At 38.2% G+C, this 17,619-nt stretch overlaps 1 protein-coding gene across 7 annotated transcripts in view; it reads right to left on the minus strand.

Annotated features, from left to right (window-relative positions):
• Positions 1 to 318: 318 nt before the first annotated feature.
• FOXP1 (forkhead box P1) overlaps positions 319 to 17,619 on the minus strand; it is a 684,561-nt gene continuing 667,260 nt past the window's right edge. For 6 of the 7 annotated variants that reach the window (XM_027864120.1, XM_027864124.1, XM_027864123.1 and 3 more), the window contains 4 exons: positions 17,067 to 17,188; positions 14,987 to 15,056; positions 9,969 to 10,135; positions 319 to 5,045 (listed from right to left, as the gene is read on the minus strand). In XM_027864120.1, coding sequence (XP_027719921.1) covers positions 4,901 to 5,045; positions 9,969 to 10,135; positions 14,987 to 15,056; positions 17,067 to 17,188 — 504 coding nt within the window. In that variant the 3' untranslated portion in view covers positions 319 to 4,900. Of the gene's footprint in view, positions 5,046 to 9,968; positions 10,136 to 14,986; positions 15,057 to 16,522; positions 16,693 to 17,066; positions 17,189 to 17,619 lie in introns of all 7 variants that reach the window. The other variant, XM_027864125.1, reaches the window with a different exon arrangement.

Genomic DNA, 17,619 nt, shown 5'->3' on the forward strand with positions numbered 1-17,619 from the left:
TACTAATGCTAGTTATTAAACACTTTATTTTTTCTTTATAAAATTTGATAAGGAAAATAAGTGTGTGTGTAATCAAGAGAAAAGTCAGTTCCTTTCTCAAAGTTTTTCTAAGTGGACATTTTTACTTTGATCTTGGTGTGTCCACTAAGTGTGGAGAAGTTGCTTCACGCCCTCTTTTCTTGAAAGCTGACTTTAGTAATTAGGTAACTGAAGCAGCTGGTAATGGAGCCTAATGCAATTCGACTAATACATAACAGCAGGGCAGGGAGGAAAAAAAGAAAAAAAAAAAACTTAGTCTGTGGCAACTTGTACGACCAGTGTGAACAACCAGCATTTTTATTGCATTTGAGAATGCTATAATGTCAGTAATTAGTACTGACTACACAACATTTTTTTTTTATTGTCTGTATCAACAGACATGGAATGATGGAATTACAGTTGATGTAAGGAATGAGTTTCTTTTATGCCTTATCAAAAAAAATCTCGTTACTGGCAGCACATACACACACAGCACCATGCTAACAGTCTAGACTGTACCATTTTCATCAAGGCTTATGTGTAGCAGATATTTCATAAACTATGGCAGGCCCATGAAATGTCACTGGAGCTGTCAATTTGATCCTTGAGATAAGAAAGCTAAAACTCTTTTCTAAACATCCCCAAAACTCGGTGTAAGTTATTAACTAAAAGGTACCAAAGAGATTTAAAACCATTCTATGCACAGTCTTTGTGTTCTTAAGAAACGGGGCTCACCTGTAATCTGAAAACTACAAGAATTCTCAAGGCTTCTCCCCCTCCCCCCCTTAAAAAAGGTTTTTTTTTTTTTGGATAAAATATCTAGTGATTTACACAGTAGTTGTAGATTGAAAATCTGAGGTATCCCATAGCAGTTCTGAGACAGAGCATTGGGAATTAGGTAAGAACCATCCTATGTCAGCATCAAAAAAGTGACAGCCAGCTTGGTAGACACAATTATTCTACATAAGCCTTGATAGGTCATTTTTCTGCTAGTCAAATGCAGAAACCAAACAGGTTTCACATTTACAAACTCTGGGGACAAGGAAGGCTGGACCCTCATTCCTGACAGCGTGTTTACCTGATACATGGTACTACTTTCATAATGTACGCTTTTCTTTGAGAAAAAAAACATGTAACAAATTGTCTTTACATCTTGGCACCTTGTAAAGTTTTTTTTTTTATACAAAAAGTTCAATATTTTGACACTCCCCATTAATAATCACTACTTCACTGATAAACTTTGAAAGTGTGACCCTGGACTTTCATCATGCAAAATATTTACTGCAGCAGGAGAAAACATTTTCAACAACATTTTTTTTTCCTTTTCAAATGTTAGGAACTCATTGAAGACAGCCAGAAATGTCAGTGGTAGAATAACACAAGGGGGGCGGGGAGTATCAAAAAAACCAGCTTAACACACAAAAAAAAAACCACAACTGTACAAAATGCTTCAATCAATGATAACAGGAAAAAAAAAACACAAAACAAAATCTGTCAACTATGTTACAATTTAAAAGCCAAAAAAAAAAAAAAAAGGGTCAGGGCTTTTCTCCCACATGTCAGGAAATGTCATCCAATATTCTTAAAGCAAGGATAACTAAATGAAATACATGTGCAGCACACTCTGCAATCCCATTACATACAGTAGGTTTTTTTTTTCCAAAGCTATTTTTAGTATAGTTAATATAAAGCAGTTGCACAAAAAAAAGAAAGGTGTTTTGACAAACAGGTGTATGCATTTATTCCTTTTTAGGAACAATATCTAAAAAATGAACCTCCCTCCGCCCTCCCCCGAAAAAGACAAAGGCTCACACAGACACAGCGGGCTATATATGTACAACATAATAAACCCCACCCGAAAGAAGCAACTGGGTACCCAAAGGGATACGGAATCAGAACTGTAAAAACCAGAGTGAAGTTTGCTTGACGGAAAGAAAGCCTGAGATTTTTTTTTTTTCAGTTGGTTCTTCTGCGAGGCCATGACACCCGCAAGAGACGTAAAATCTAATTTTTCTCTCTTTTTATTTTATTTTTTGCTACAGTCTTTAGACTAAGCATGCAAGACATACAACTAAGTGCAACTGAGTGCAATGTATTTTTCTTTTACTCATTCCCTAAAGGTTTGAACTGAGGTATGCGAACTAACAGTTTCTCATGCTGTTCTCTTTACTCATGTCTAGCTACACATGCTGAGAATGAACTAATCTACCAGATTTTTATCCTCTTTTGAATACCGAACTAGCCAGCAACCCACTCAGTTTAGACACACAGGGCCCACTTCTCATGATCCCATCGGGCTACTGCCCGCACATCAGGGTAAGTTAAAATGACCACAGACTGCCCTTTGTATGGTGGGGAGCAGAGTGGATGGAGCTCCAAAGAGTAACTGCCAATCAAGTTTCTATTTCTTGTACCAAGTTTATGAGTGGACAGGAGTGTTATTTCTTTGTAGAAAATGGTGAACAAAACCTAAAGAACAAAAACTGAGAAATTATGCCAAGATGAACCAAAATTCAAGATGTGATCTGAGCACAATCCTTTAAAAAATAAAGTGGCATACAATCTGTCAAACAAACATTTTCCCCCGAGAAAAATCTATTATATGTCCCAGTTCAATCATGGAAGCTTTTCTTGTTCTCTCTGAATTTTATTTAACTGTCTCCTTTATTGGATACACTAATTTTCTGCAACATACATTCACTTTTTTTTTTTTTTTGTCATGGGAGAGTTCTTCCTTTCTGTAGTTCCTTTAATACTGGTTCCCTACTTTGATTCTTGATAGCCCCCATAATTTTTCCTTACAGTAGTGAGCTTCAGTCACTGTAGAGGTGCACAAAAAGAAAAAAAAAAAAGCAACAACTTTGGTTCCATTACCTACTTGGCCTTCTAAATTTATTATAGAATAAAGGAGCAGTTCTCTCTCAGGTGACCAATAGCCCATATCTTGTCATTTCCCACTAAATTCTTTCACCTCCTTTGATCAACAAGAAGAGGATATTTGGCTTCATAAGATAAAGCATATAACAGAGAACATAATTTACCTTTGTGTAATATCTTTGGTAATTTTAGAAAAAAAGTACAAAGGAGAATATAAATTAAGCTCTGAAAGGCTTTCAAACTAAAATAAAAAATAAGCTACCATCCTACATAAATAACTGAGTGACAACGGTGATTGCAGAATGAACATGCTCAGGTGTTTCGTGACTGAAGGGACTGACGGAGAATTCCAGCTTTCTCTCCCGATGGTGCGTGCTGACAACCGCTGAGCTCCAAAAGGCAAGCTCCAGTCCTGAGACCGCCGCTATATCTCTCACTCTGATTGTGTGAGCCGAGTTGGCATAGAAATATTGCAGAACCAACAAAACCGTAGTACAGAATTTGCACAATTGGAATCGTTAACACTTTAACATTTCCTGGGCTCAGTCCTTAACAATTTCCATAACAAGTTCAATCTGAAATCGAATTTGCATTCAAGCAGATTAATGCCACCAAGCAGTCCTTAATGGATGGATGGATGCCTACATTAAGTTACCACACCACTACTTTCAGGAATGGTATTTTGTGTGAAGTCTGTGACATTTTTCACCACTTTGCAGACAAAGTAACCCATGTGGGTACCCTACACAGATCCTTACGACTACTTCAGAGAGCTGGTGGTCCATCCAAGCTTGTGTCAAACAAGGGAGTGTCTGCCACTGCACTCTTATTTGTCTGTGTCCCCAGTGCCTAGCATAGTGCCCGACACATAGTAGGCTCTTGCAAGATAAATGCTTTTTGATTGACTGATACTAGCTGCTACTGAATTCAATTGGTGCTAAATATCCTGGTGATGTTACAGATGAGGTGGCATTTATGATCACTGTGGCTGCCAAGAAAACAACCCTAAGACAAAATTCCCAAATACTGCTTTGTGGAATGAATCTGCGTTGCTTTCTACAGTGTTTCTCTGTCTGTCTGTCATTCATTCTCATTCTTGCAGGATTTCATCCTTTGGAGTTGGACAACCTTCACTGGGGCAGAGTGCAGCATTTGGGACCTTCTTGCAAAGACCAAAACGGAATGTTTTCTGAATTTAAAGAAAACATAGGTGCTATCTGAAGGAAATTGGAATGAATGACAGAAAACTACAAACAAGAAAATGACATTCAGCTTTGTATAATAAAAACACCTATTAACATTCATCACAGAGTACAGAAAACATTAAAGCCTCAAAGAGGCCCTGGGCCCAAATTGAGGCCTGAGGTCAGAACTTAAAATGGTATAGTAGAAGCCAAAAAAAAAAAAAAAAAAAAAAGCAATACATTAAAAAGTTTGGGATAATTATTCTTTAACCCCACCCCCCAATACACACACAGAGGTCTTCCCCATCCCAAATGGAAGCAAAAAAAAAAAAAATGGAGTAAAGGCAGTGATAATCAGCATGCAGTAAGTACTGTGCAAATATGTGGTCCATTGGAATCCTTAAAATCCGGGCAAAGGCTTGATCTGCAGTTTGGGTGAACATGCTCAGTCTGACGTCCTCAGTGTCTGTGATTGGCAGGACTGCAGTCCAAAGTCTGCTGCTAAATGTAAGTGAATCAGTTTAGCAAATTTACAACACTGATATTGACTGTAAGAGAGGAAAATCCCAAGTACCAAACAAGTCCATCCAATGCACAGAGTACAAATTCCTTTTTTCAACAAAAAGTAGAAAAATCAAAAATACTCCCAAATGGGATACTTGATGGCACTAAGAGTTAACACATTTCAGAGTTGTCAAAATGGAGTGAAAATCTCCCAGACTGTACAATAATGGAGAGATTTCACAGCGGACTTTGACGTGTTTTGTTTTTGTTTTTCTTTTTTCCCAATCTTCATTTCTCAGGGTAAGGTTATCAAACATTCACTCCATGTCCTCATTTACAGGTTCATCTTCATAATCTCTGTCGTGATCAAAATCTGGACTGTGGTTGGCTGTTGTCACTAAGGAGAGTGGACCTTCATTCTCGTCTGGATCTAAAGGTTCCTCTTTGACATGCACAGGGTGCCTAAGGAAGGAAAAACATGACCAATGAGCAAAGTTTCCAATTTAATTAGGAGTACTCCATGGGTAAGATTATTAGTATAATTGTGTCTTTCCAGAGAATATTAAACTTTTTACTTTTTTTCTTAGGGAACACATAAGTCATTCTGTCATGACTTGGTGCCCAGAAAAAAACTTCCCTGAAAAGAGGCCTTTTTATTTTGGATTATCTCTTCAGCCCTTTGGAGATTACGCTCTCGGTAGACACACTGGACTGATTAATACAATCTTCAAATAAATAAGTGAAATAAACATCTGTACAACAAAATGCTGGTTTGTCATACCACTGAGCTCCCGGAGTCTGGGCTAATCATTGCGAGCTGTGTGCTCTGTTTCTCTAGTTAACATGCAGAACCTGTGAAACAACTCTCCAGAGGACAACCCCAAGTGAGGTTCTATCATTAATCAACTTCAAGCAAACACAGCAAAGAGACACCATGATACATGCTTGAAACTCCAAATTAATGCATATTTTTACAAACTGTCAATAAGGGAAGAAAAGCCCTGCCAGGAAACACAAACGTCGAGGAAAAGGCCCGCTCGACACAACAATATGATAAGAGAGCAGAACCCTAACGAGAATAATAACACTGTCAGCTGTAAACAAGGCAAGACACGATCCCCGGCTTCACGGTGGGCACCAGCATGCTCTACGGAGATGAGATCTGCCAAATTTCTCATTATGGACTAGCCCATGAATAACCCGCAGGGGAGTGTGGGGTGATCATACAAAACTGCTATGATAACAATTGAGAAATGTTGTTCGTAAATCATATTTACAACCGATCCTTTACAAATACAAATTACTTTTTTTGTTCTGGGGCTTTTGATATGTAAAATACCCATTTGCGTTATCATGGTCTCCTTGGTGGGGCTATCAATGGAAAAGGACTGGTTTTTTATTGACGTTATCACACATTAGGACTAAGAAACAGTAATGGAGACCACTGGCTTATTGAATAATTGACGTCAGTACAAATGCTAAACAAAGAGGATAAACCATATTAAAAACAAGCAGAATATAACTTTGGACCAGAGATTCAGAACCCTTTTGATGTGTTCCGGATCCCTTTGGCAGTCTGAGGAAGCCTCTATGGACCCTCTCACAGAACAATACTTTTAAATGCCTAAAATACAAGACACAGGATTACAAAGGAGATTGATCAAACTGAATACAGTTATTAAAATATTTTTAAAAGCACAAATTCACAGATGCACCCCCCCCCCCCAAGAAATCCATCCAATGACACCCTTGAGAGTTCATGGACTCCAGGTCAAGAATCCCTGCCCTGGACTGTTCAGGAAGATAGAAACCTCTCAATCACTAAATGGTTTCAACCTCAATGCAACTTGGATAAAGTTTGAGGAATGGTTCTTAGAAAAAAGACTTTTTTTTTCTTTAAAGCAAGCTCATACTCTCATGAATAACTAGAACAAAAAATTTAAAAATTTAAACAAAAATTTAACAGAGCTCTCTACTACACTTTCAGCTATGCCACATGCAGGTGAAGTCATCTGATCTCTCTGTGTTCATCTCATTCCTTCCACTATCTTAGAGAGTCAAGGACATAGGTTGCCCTGTTCTCTTTCATTTATAAAGAGCACAGATGATACTGTTACTTTCCTCCCTTTGGTTTTTCAGTACTAATAGACTTTGAAGCCTTTGATTTTACTTGTAACAAGTTCTGAAAATGAGATGAGTTGAGTCATGGCATCAGAAAAAAAATGGGAAGAAATTCGTTTTGTTTTAGGACGCTGGGGGGAGGGGGAAAGAGAACACTCCCTAAAACTGAAGAGGGGCTGACCTGCACAAGTTGCTCCATAGAAATATGAAGAAGGATGGTATGATCTTTGAATACTTCACGACATACCATTCTCTGTGATCTCAGAGCCCTAACTCAAATGCTGCATTTGCAGATGTGTGAAGCCAGGGGAAGCATCTCCTCTTTACTTTGTTTGATTTCAGTGCCATATACTTATTAGAAACTTAATACATACTTATTGAATGAATGAATTCCCTCTGTCTCTCTTACCCTGAAATGGCACAGTGGACTGTTTTGATTTTTAACATGAAACCAAAATTAAAATTCATGGCTGAGATTGAGATAAGATATCACTAGACATCTTGGGGTATCACAAAACCAGACATGGGGTGTACTGCTTTAGATAATAAAAAGTGCATGGCTGGAAAATATGAGACATTGCAGAGCATCTCATTCCAGATAAATCACATATCCCAAACTAGTTTAAAACTGTGTTTCACTGAAAGTCACCCATGACACAGAAGGGAGAGGCTGCTCGATCCACATTTCCCTTCCCCTCTTCTTTTTGAAAACAGAAAGACTGCTTGTAGAAGAGTTAACAAAGAGCAACCGTGATAAACCACAACTTTCCCTTCTTCTGACATCTGAGTAATTCTTTTGTTTGTCCATTCTGGGAGAGGGAGCTTCTTTTCTTTTTTTCTAAATAAAACTAATTTGTTTAAAGGAATGGCGTTCTGGTGGTATACACAGCATGAAGCAGTTTGCTTTGTAGCCACCTTTTAGAGCACATCGGGATGAAAGTGTTATGTCTTGAAGCTGTAATTAGACGACCCCTTTCTAGTGTTTCAAAAGAGAAATAAAAGTAGTGGTATTTGAGTGTCAGAAAAACTGGGAAGAATGAAGACTTTGGTTGGAGCACTTGCTACATATTAGCTGGGTTGCCATGCTAACAAGGTCCTTTAAACTCGGTGATAAAGTTTAAGGCTTGATTTATTCCAATATCCTGGAACAGTTAAAAAACAATTTGCATCATAGCAGGGTAGTGCATATTGGAGGAGAATGAAAAAATGCCATTAGAAAATGCACTTAATGGAAATAAGAGGTCACAAAGAGTAACTGTCTATGACACTGATAGTAGACAGAGGAAATCTGCTATTGACATATAATTACATTTAGCAAACAGGGTAAACCTGTGAGATTTGAGCAACATTCTGTACTCATTTTGCCTTCTTTCAAAAGCATTTTGAAACCCAAGTTTCACTAGAAACTCAGAGACCACATTTTTCTACAGAACTAAACTCCAGGATCCCAAATATCACCTGGAAATTGGCTGGGTGAACATGAAATTCCTAAATAAATGGCATGACTGCATGGACCGTATTTAGTGGATATGAGTTCTGAGTCTGCTTTCCCAAAATGCTGCTCGCACATTATCCTGATTCCTATCGGTGATCAATGGGAACATTTCCCAGATTGCCTATCATCTGGGGTCACTCCATCAACTAAATATTGGGGACTTTAATCACTGCTACACAACTGAGAATAAACTACCTCAATATCTTAAAGGCAGAGGGACATCAATGATAAAGATGAAAACAACATATATTCACATTAGCATTGGAGAACACAAAACTATTGGTGTCACTAACAGCAGCATCAACATTTTAAAATGGGTCTGTCCATCTTAACTGAAAATGCCTATTGCCAGTTTAAAGCTCTTCTGAGGAGTCCTGCTGCTGGTAAAGTCATACTGCTAGAATATTAAAATATGTTGAGTTTTAGATTTCCCTCCCCACCTACCCTGAATATGGAGGTGGAAAAAAAAAAACAGGGCAAGGGGGACATCATTATATGTTGATTCTCTTTGATTCTAACCACAACAGATTAAATCTTTTCCCACTGTTTCATTTCAGTCGCTGACATGACCTTAAAACGAGATGCTGGAAAATGTGGCTGGAAAATCGTGGCCTAAGGTTTGCTCACTTGCTAAAAGTGTTGATAAGCAAACTATACCAAGTGCTGAGAGTGTGACAAACATGAAAATGCCTCATTTCCTTAAAGAGGTCAACTCCCCAAATCAACACGAATCTTGAGACCTTTAGAACTCCAGCTTCCTTCTCAAGTATTCAAATAATCATTTCTTTCTGGTCTTTTTTTGGGAGGGACAGGGTTATTTACAGTCACACAAACTCACTTCTTTCACCCCATAAATACTGCACACACCCACAGGGGCATCACACCCTTCCTGCCTTACCCTTTCCTATTGTACAGAGCAGCCTGGTTGCCATTCACAGTTAGCATGGACAGCAAGCTCCCATTATTTCATTCAGTTATATATGCACTCATTATACTGCCGTCTGCTGCTATAATGCTCCTATTAATTTTCCTTTTGATATTTTAAGAGCAATCTATAAATCATGTAGCCTTTCCTATATGCCATCATTAATGCCTGGAAATTATGTTGTGTTTGGAATGTTAGTTTAAGCTTATCATACAACTTAGTAAACAAGCATATTTTTTCCCCCTCCTTGTACTACTCATTCTCCTTCCTCTCCCCTTTAATCTACCTGAGGCCCAAATCTTGAGATGTTGAAAAGTTGGGCAAATCAAAAATATTTTCATAGAAATGCACAATAGTAATGATGATGATGATATTGCACTAATGCTGGCCTAGGCTTTAAAGAAGAGAAGAGCAAATGAGTTAACTTTATCTCTGTTTGCAGTTGTAGAATGAGATAATGCCACTACCTTTATATGAAAGGTGTTCAGTGGCCTCTTTTCATCCTCAAGTCTCTCAAAACATTTCCAGAAACTCCAATTTGTACCAATACCTAGGTCAATGGGAATTTCAGAAAAGGAACTCTCCCCTTCCCCACCTCTGATAGAAAATAGGATCATTGTCCAAAATTTCCCCGGTCATCGGTGTCAAGAATGTACCTGCCATGTTTTTCTTTCTTTCTTTTTTTTTTTTTGGTGAGGCAATTGGGGTTAAGTGACTCGCCCAAGGTCACATAGCTAGTAAGTGTCAAGTGTCTGAGGCTGGATTTGAACTCAGGTCCTCTAGACTCCAAAGCCGGAGTTTTGTCCACTGTGCCATCTAGCTGCCCATGTTTTTCTATACTTACATTGCTTGCATAGGGGAACGGCCTGGGCTACTGTCGCTCTCATTACTGTTTGTATGCTCCATCGCACCATTCAGCTCTTCCCTCATAGCACTGGCTAAATTGCCCAGAGTGGGATTTCCCATGGAAGCAGTAGTGTAGAGAGGTATACTATTCTCAGCCATTGAAGCCTGCCAACAACACAGAAAGAGTCTATGAAGAAATAAGGCTTAGAAAGACAAACACATGATAAATAGGTGGGGTGTATTATAGGTTCATTTACTAAATCATGATGAGCTCATTTTCATAGGCGCTGCTTCCTGGCAAACAGAGCTTCTAGTGGATTTGGAGTCAGAGCAATCGTATAATTTGCTTAAAAAGAAAATAAATTCAAGAACTCTAAATGTTACATTATACTTCAAGCTTTAAGTCTGAAGAAATTCTTATCACTGTATACTTTAACCCCAAGAAACAGGAAAATGTCTTTCTCCAGATACTAACACCTGTGAGGAGGGCTTGAGGAAGGAAGCCTCCCTTCCCCAAATGGGATCTAACCCCGATTGAGTGGTTCCATGCATTTAGTACTAATGCATGGCTGAGAAGGGACTACAGAATATGAGGCTTCTGTCTGGTGCTTTCTTTTCAAGAAGAATTGAATATTTACAGATCACAGTGAAATATAATGCAATTTTCATTTCTTTATCCATCTTTATAATGCCACTATTGGATATTATAGATTTGATAGGATTATTCTGACTGCACAGCTCCAACTTATGAGAACTTCCATAAACATTTACCCTACAGAAAGGAAGCAGATTATAAAATATGAATCATATATTTGTGTGTGTATATATATATATATATATTTCCCCTGCTTAATGATTTTTTAAAAAAAAAATTATGTATAACTATTATAGGTGAATTTTTGATGGTAACAAAATATTTTCTGAAATATTTTATGTCCTTTAAAAAAAAAGGGAGGCAGGTTAAATATCTCTTCTCTCCTAGGTGTTTAAGTATGTGATTTTTTTTTTCACGTTTAAGTAGACAAAGAGATCCAGAATCATGAGGCAACTCTGGAGGGCAAGAAAAAGAGTAGTAAAAAATGAGAAAAAAAGACCTGAAATGTAGCCCTTCAACATGCTATGTTTTCTTGCTGGCTTCCCATCCAATTTTAATACTTGTCCTATAATTTGGGGAATGAGACACCACACTGGTTGAAATCATTAAGTACACTACTGTACCTAAATAGTTTGTTTTGTTACAGTGCCCCAGTGAACTTTTCTGCAGAGGATAAGCTTCAGCAACCCTAGTCAGAGATCAGAAATGATCAAAAGCATCTCCCTGATCCTACAGTATAGGCCTGATTTTCCATCCTGTGTGAACAAAGTTCCACGATAGGCCCAGAGAGTTGGGTAAATCCTGATACCAAAGAAAAGAAGAGCTTTCCTTTGTGCATGGGGGGTGAGGTGGGGAGGGGGGGAGGCCCTAGGCAACAAGATGTGAAGTTGTGTAGCTGAGCAGCAAGGAGAATGAATGCCTATTAAAATGATCCCAGCCTCACACGTGGTATAAACCCCCAATCCATAAACGACTTCCCACTACATGCCACGTATTTGGGGGGCTAAGCTAACTCACCTACACAGCTGGGGCTGATGGACTAGTGCCAAGGCCAGTCTCTTTGAGAGCCTTAGATTCTTCCTCTCCACATTTGAATTTATATAGCTGCCTTTTTTAAAAAAAAGAAATCAGAGGGTTATTTCCTCTGTTTTTGTTTCCAAATGTGGTGAACTCATTTTGATGAACAGCAACTCGGAGCACTCCCTACTTTCCTACAGTTTGTGAAATAATTTAAGTCAAGTACTTTTTCCATACAGATCTCTTGTAATTGCAATAAAGCATTTTTTTTTTGGCAGAGCAAGGAGAAAAAGCAATTGCCAGAATTATTTTTTGCAAACTGCAGCTGGGCAAGAGCCCTCCTAGCTGCCTTCGCTGAAACCCAATGGTCACGCCTCAGCAAATAATGGGCAGTTCTTTGGGGACAATTACTCCAACTTCTCTGAAGTGGGAATGTCACGAGATCAGGTTTCTCTCCTGATATTTTCATTACTTCATGGTGTCAACCTGGGCAGAAATGATAGAGCCTCCATCTTAGGATGGCGGTATCTTGAATTCAAGCCAAAGAGCAAAACGGCATCAGCACTGAGACTTATTGGAAGAACTTCTGAGGGGTGGAGGGAGGCTAATTATAAATCCCGCCAGTGCTCTAGAAACATTGCAGCAGGAGGGATAAGATGAACACTTTTTTTCTTTCAGTCTTCAGAGACTAGTCTCTATGCTACCCCAATACAGGAGGTGAAGGTAGATGGGGCAACCACTTCCGGGGACAATCGTTTACTTTCCTTCCTTGCCTTAATCTCATTCCTTGCTCTACAAAGGAAGTTTCTAATTTTACCTTTGTAAAAGGAGCTCAGGAGAGGAAGAATAGCCAAGACTGGGAAAACCTGGATAAATACATACGCACATATTTTCCAATTAAGAACGCCCGACCACTATGCACTCACACCGTGGCACACAGAATGGAAAAGAAGCCTACAAATTCTGACTCCAGGAAAAGAGGAGCCGACAGGAGAAGAGTTAATGCTACTTTTCTAGAACACATGAGAACTTTGTGATTAGGGGATGAGCTGCGTGACCTAGGCTAAAGGTAAAGATAACCTGACCAATGGCCCCAAATTCAACACTTTAACTGACTGTGGCTTACAGTACAGTTCCTTAGCTGGAATATAAGTACAGACACAGGTGGATAATTTTTTTTTTCCTGAAATGGACTTAATTTCTTATGGGCTTTCCCCAAAAAAGGGTATAGGCTATAAGTTCACCTCAGGGTTTGTATGTCTGCCAAAAAACCGAAATGCTTGAATAATGTTTCAGAAGCACTTGAAATATTCCCCATCCATGTTAGTAAAACATTTTGCGATCCTCTGGAAAAAGGAACTCTATAAATGCAAAGCATTACTGTTACCCTTAGTTACTATCACGATTCCTAGGCTTAATGAGTTCCATGCTTTATTTCTGTAGTAGATCATGTGGTCCCACTTTATATGGTGTGTACCATGCTATGCTGAATGCCACATCATGTTCCTTAAGATTTTCATTTTTTTTCTGGAAAAGGGATTATGCCATTTTTTAAAATTTTTGCTTCGCTCTGGAAATGGATGACAATGGAAGAATCACTGGGAGTATGACCACATTGCTTAGCTCCTTCATTTAATTAAGCTAGCAGAGAGGTGTCTTATGATGTTGTCTATTCACAAGGATCCAAAATAGCAGAGGAGAAAAAAACTCCTAAGACTTTGATCAGAATTAATTCATTCATCTAGACCTACTGTGGGCAAAAGAGAGAGAATCTACTCTCCTGGAAAATCTGAAGATAGTTTTGGGGTTATCAAAGAAAACAGGAATGGATAAAGATGACGACATCACCACATGTTTCAGAAATAAAACATGAACAGTTCTGTAATGAGAAGCATACTAATTGAAATTAGTCACATAGTTAACAGAATCCAGAGGAATGCAGGATCATTTCATTTTTGCCTTTCAGCCTCATGAATGTAAAATGTGCCTGTAATCTTAATACTATTCCAGAGACAGAGCAGCCTTTAAATTCACACTTCATACGACTCCAGGGAAAATAAGTTACTAATGAATGGTATTTACAGTGGCTGCCTTTACACATGCTTTCACATTTGCTTTTCTGAAGTTACTGTGTCAACTAAAATAATTAAAAGAAATGCAGAAAGTCATTTCTCCGATTAATTTGTTTCCTGCTTAGGGAAAAAAATGAAATTGCTTAAATGATAAGTCTGATCAATTTCCCTCCCAAATTTAATTGTGCACAATACACTTAATCCTTTATTGAGAGTTTATCCAGAACTGAGTGATGTGTGGATCCTGTCCCCTACAGAGAGCTGGGGGGCACTGTGCAAATCACTAACCACTTAATGCTTTTTCCTGATCTTTGTTTGCATTTTCAGTTTTTAGAAACTGTTATTTAAAAGTTTTGAAAACTCATTAGAACTAATCTGCTAAGTCAAATGTTTAAAAAAAAAAGCGAAACATTGACACACCCCCAACTCCTCAGGAGTAGCCTGGTCATGGATGAGGAATTTCTGAGGACCTAGAATAGATACTCTTTAGGTAATTTAATTAAAAGTTACATGAGTATTTTTAAAGGGTTTGGAAACAACCCGCTCACCCTCTGCAAACATTGTACTCCCTCTCATCCTAACATAGGCTCAAACACACCAGAATGAGGATGCAGTGGAAGGAATGCCCAACCACTAACCTTCCCTGGTAATACCTGAGACAGAAGCAAACTTCTGTCGGCCTAATATTGACTCGTCCTCTTCTTCTGAAATGCAGATTATGTAATGTGCTCTGAACCCATAGGCAACATGAAATTCTATGGGCATGTTACATAACCTTGCCTGTTTTGCACAAAATCCAAAGACGTTTTCTCCAACATCTCTATAGTTTAAACAAAAACATCTGTATCATCAGTTCACTTTTACAGAGTGAACTAAACAGTGATTTCAGAACAAAAGAAAAACATGCTAAAATAGACTTTAAAAGAAAAAAGATATGCTTTCTCTTTAAAGCCAGGAACAATAGAAGGTCATGTGACATAGTATCCTATCATTCAGCACATTAATAGCTGTGCTAGAGTAATTACACTTGTGGTATTTTTGCCTCAAGTGAAATTCTGAAATAAGAGGATGGAAATTATGATACTGCTGATAAATATTAATAAGTGAACTTTTAATTTTTTTGCCACAATATTCAAAATGCTAAGCATCCGACTAATGCCGAAGCAGCCTGATATGTGTTTGCCTCCAGGGACTATGATGCTTTGTGCACTTAAGAAAAAAGTTTAACGGAATTAAAATTTAATATCTAATTAGAGCAAGGCTAATATATTTTGAAACGAGTGGGGAAGACACATGCCTCTGTTGTATCTTTGGTACAGTCATTAATCTTACCTGTAAAGCAGCATTGAGAGGTGTACAGTAGGCGTGGCTGCTCTGTATATTTTTAATAAGAGAAGGGTTACTGCATAAGAAAAAGATAAAAACTCAAAGTTAAATAAAATCAACTCTCCATTTACTCTGTAAGTTTTGTTTTCAAGTCTGTTGGTTTTCCTTCCAAACCAGAAAAATACACATTTGGTAGGTTCTCCCAGAAAAACAACAACAACAACAACATCAATAAACTGTTATATTTAGGTTACATTTGTTCATATGAATTAGAAACCTAGAAACTGGGCATTTGTGATTTAAGGCTCACCTGCTTGAAAGCCTTGCTAAGCATTATGTAGTAGTACTAGAGTCTTGGCTGTCCACTGGAGAAAGGAATTGCTATCACAAACAAGAAATCTTGCAGGACATCCTTCCATCCCAAAACTCTATCAAAACCAAAAGTCTGATGGGAAAAAAAAGAAAGCTCCAGCCGATGTAGGGCAGTAAGTATGTTGCCATGAACTAGTTAATGACACTGACGAGCAAGGCTGATGGAGCAAGTGCTTGGACACTTAATAAAGCCAGAATGTATGGAACCCACTGGTCGGGAAACAGTGGACTAGTCCTCGGCCGTGGCCTCTGGGGCACCATTTAGTTATTAACAGGACATAGGAAGGAGGATATTTCTGGGGATGGCAGAAGGTTTCATTTTGTGCCAAACTTTGGTACTAGGTCCAAACCTGGGAAGAAGATTATAATATGGCATAGTATAATAAGGTACAACATAGTAGAGCATAATACCATATAATATAAAAATGTATATATAAAATACATCCTAGTGAAGAAACTTCCTTTACTAATGCAGATCTGCAGCTGTTCTGTAACTCAAGAGTTTCACAGAAGGATATTTGGCACTGACTTTTTTTTTTAAATGGACCAGGTCAAGATAGTATTTAAATCTCAATGGCTTAACAAGAGTCAAAATATGAAATCAGCACACAAGAGACACAATGGGGAAAATTTCTGCTTCCAATAGGAAGACTGCTTACATTTGGTGATCTTTCCATGTAGGCACTTAAGAAATGTTTGTGAATTAAATTGCATCTTTAAGATGTTTAGAAGTTAATAATTGTTTCCAATGCTTGGAGCATTTTAATCATTCATTTCATTACACTTATATTGTTATGCTGAATGAACAGTAGGAAGAGATTAACCTGAGTCTCATTAAATGCAAATTCCAAACCTAAGTAAGAGTTGCCTTTCCACTTGGAACAATATATCTCAATTACAGGGTCACTATCAACTGTTCAATTAGAGGGTCACAATAAGTTGCTGAATCCTGCTACAACCCACATTTGCATTAAAGATGTCAAAAAAGCATTATTCAAGGCACTGGTATTGAGAGAAACAAGAGAAATACATGTACAATCACAAAACTTAGTTCCATTGTAAGAACGTGTGGCATCACTATTGGTGAAATGCAAAACTACATGAGATGAGTCAACCATGCAAAGCAAAGCAACAGCAGAAAAAAAAATAAAAGCAAGTAAAAAGTCTTACTGTGCAACAAGCTCGTCAAAGTTTTCATCAGGGCAGTATTTTCGAGGACGGCCTCGTTGAATATGGCGGCCACGTTTAAACTCTTCATCATCAACAGTCCAAAAGGACCCAAACTCATCCTCTACTCTGATAAAGCACTTATGCAGGGAGAGGTTGGTGCGAATGGCACCCTGGGACAAGAGCAGCAGCAAAGGAGATGAAGTGGAAACAAAGGGACGCGGGATTGGGGGTAGAACAGACATCAAATACAAGGAAAAGGAAAAAGAAAATAAAATGCGATAAGCATAAGCAAATGGTTTGTGAGGGTTAATATGCATTGCCGCCTACAAGCTACTAGCATGTGATGCAACGGACACCAAGCAAGCAGGGTCAGGGAGACTGGTGGGCATACAAACAGTAGTGATGAAATGCTTTTTTGTTCCCTTAACTGAAACAACGTGAAACCGCCTTCTTCGTCTAATGCCGTCTAGCAGCCAAAAGCCTCTACGTGAAACTGTAAGCATGATCCAAGCTAGGCTAAGAAGTTCAAACATGGTGGACATACCCACTGATCTTTTGTGGCCTTCGTTTTTGGAACTCTACTTCATCCACTGTCCATACTGCCCCTTTAACGTTTTCTACTCGCACAAAACACTTGTGAAGACTAAGATTATGACGCACTGCATTCTGCAGCAGGTATAAAAGAGAAAAAATTCAGAATTTTCTATAAGAAAAGGCTTGTCATTGTCCAAAAACAGCAGTAAATTCAGCCTAACAGTCTGCATTTGTAAAATCATCCCATTATCTGCCACCCCCGTGGACCACTGGTATGTAGTTACAATTTTCTTTTCCAAAGGTGAAAATAAAATCTCAGGACCAAAATTAGGAATTAGTACTTTAGAAATGACCAGTGACTAGACTGAAATTATAACGAGTAAAAATTTTTTTTTGTGTATGCACACCAACCAACAGTAGGTTTCACATTACAAAACATATAACAGCACTGTTAATATATCTTCAAAATATAAATTGTTTAAACCATGAAATCCTCTCCTAGAAAAAAAAAGCAGTTTTTTAACAGAACAGAGAAAAAAAAAATTCTGAGTTAACAATATCAG

The sequence above is a fragment of the Vombatus ursinus genome, unplaced genomic scaffold (genome assembly GCF_900497805.2).
Source record: "Vombatus ursinus unplaced genomic scaffold, bare-nosed wombat genome assembly UNPS02014773.1, whole genome shotgun sequence".
Classification (NCBI taxonomy): Eukaryota; Metazoa; Chordata; class Mammalia; order Diprotodontia; family Vombatidae; genus Vombatus; species Vombatus ursinus.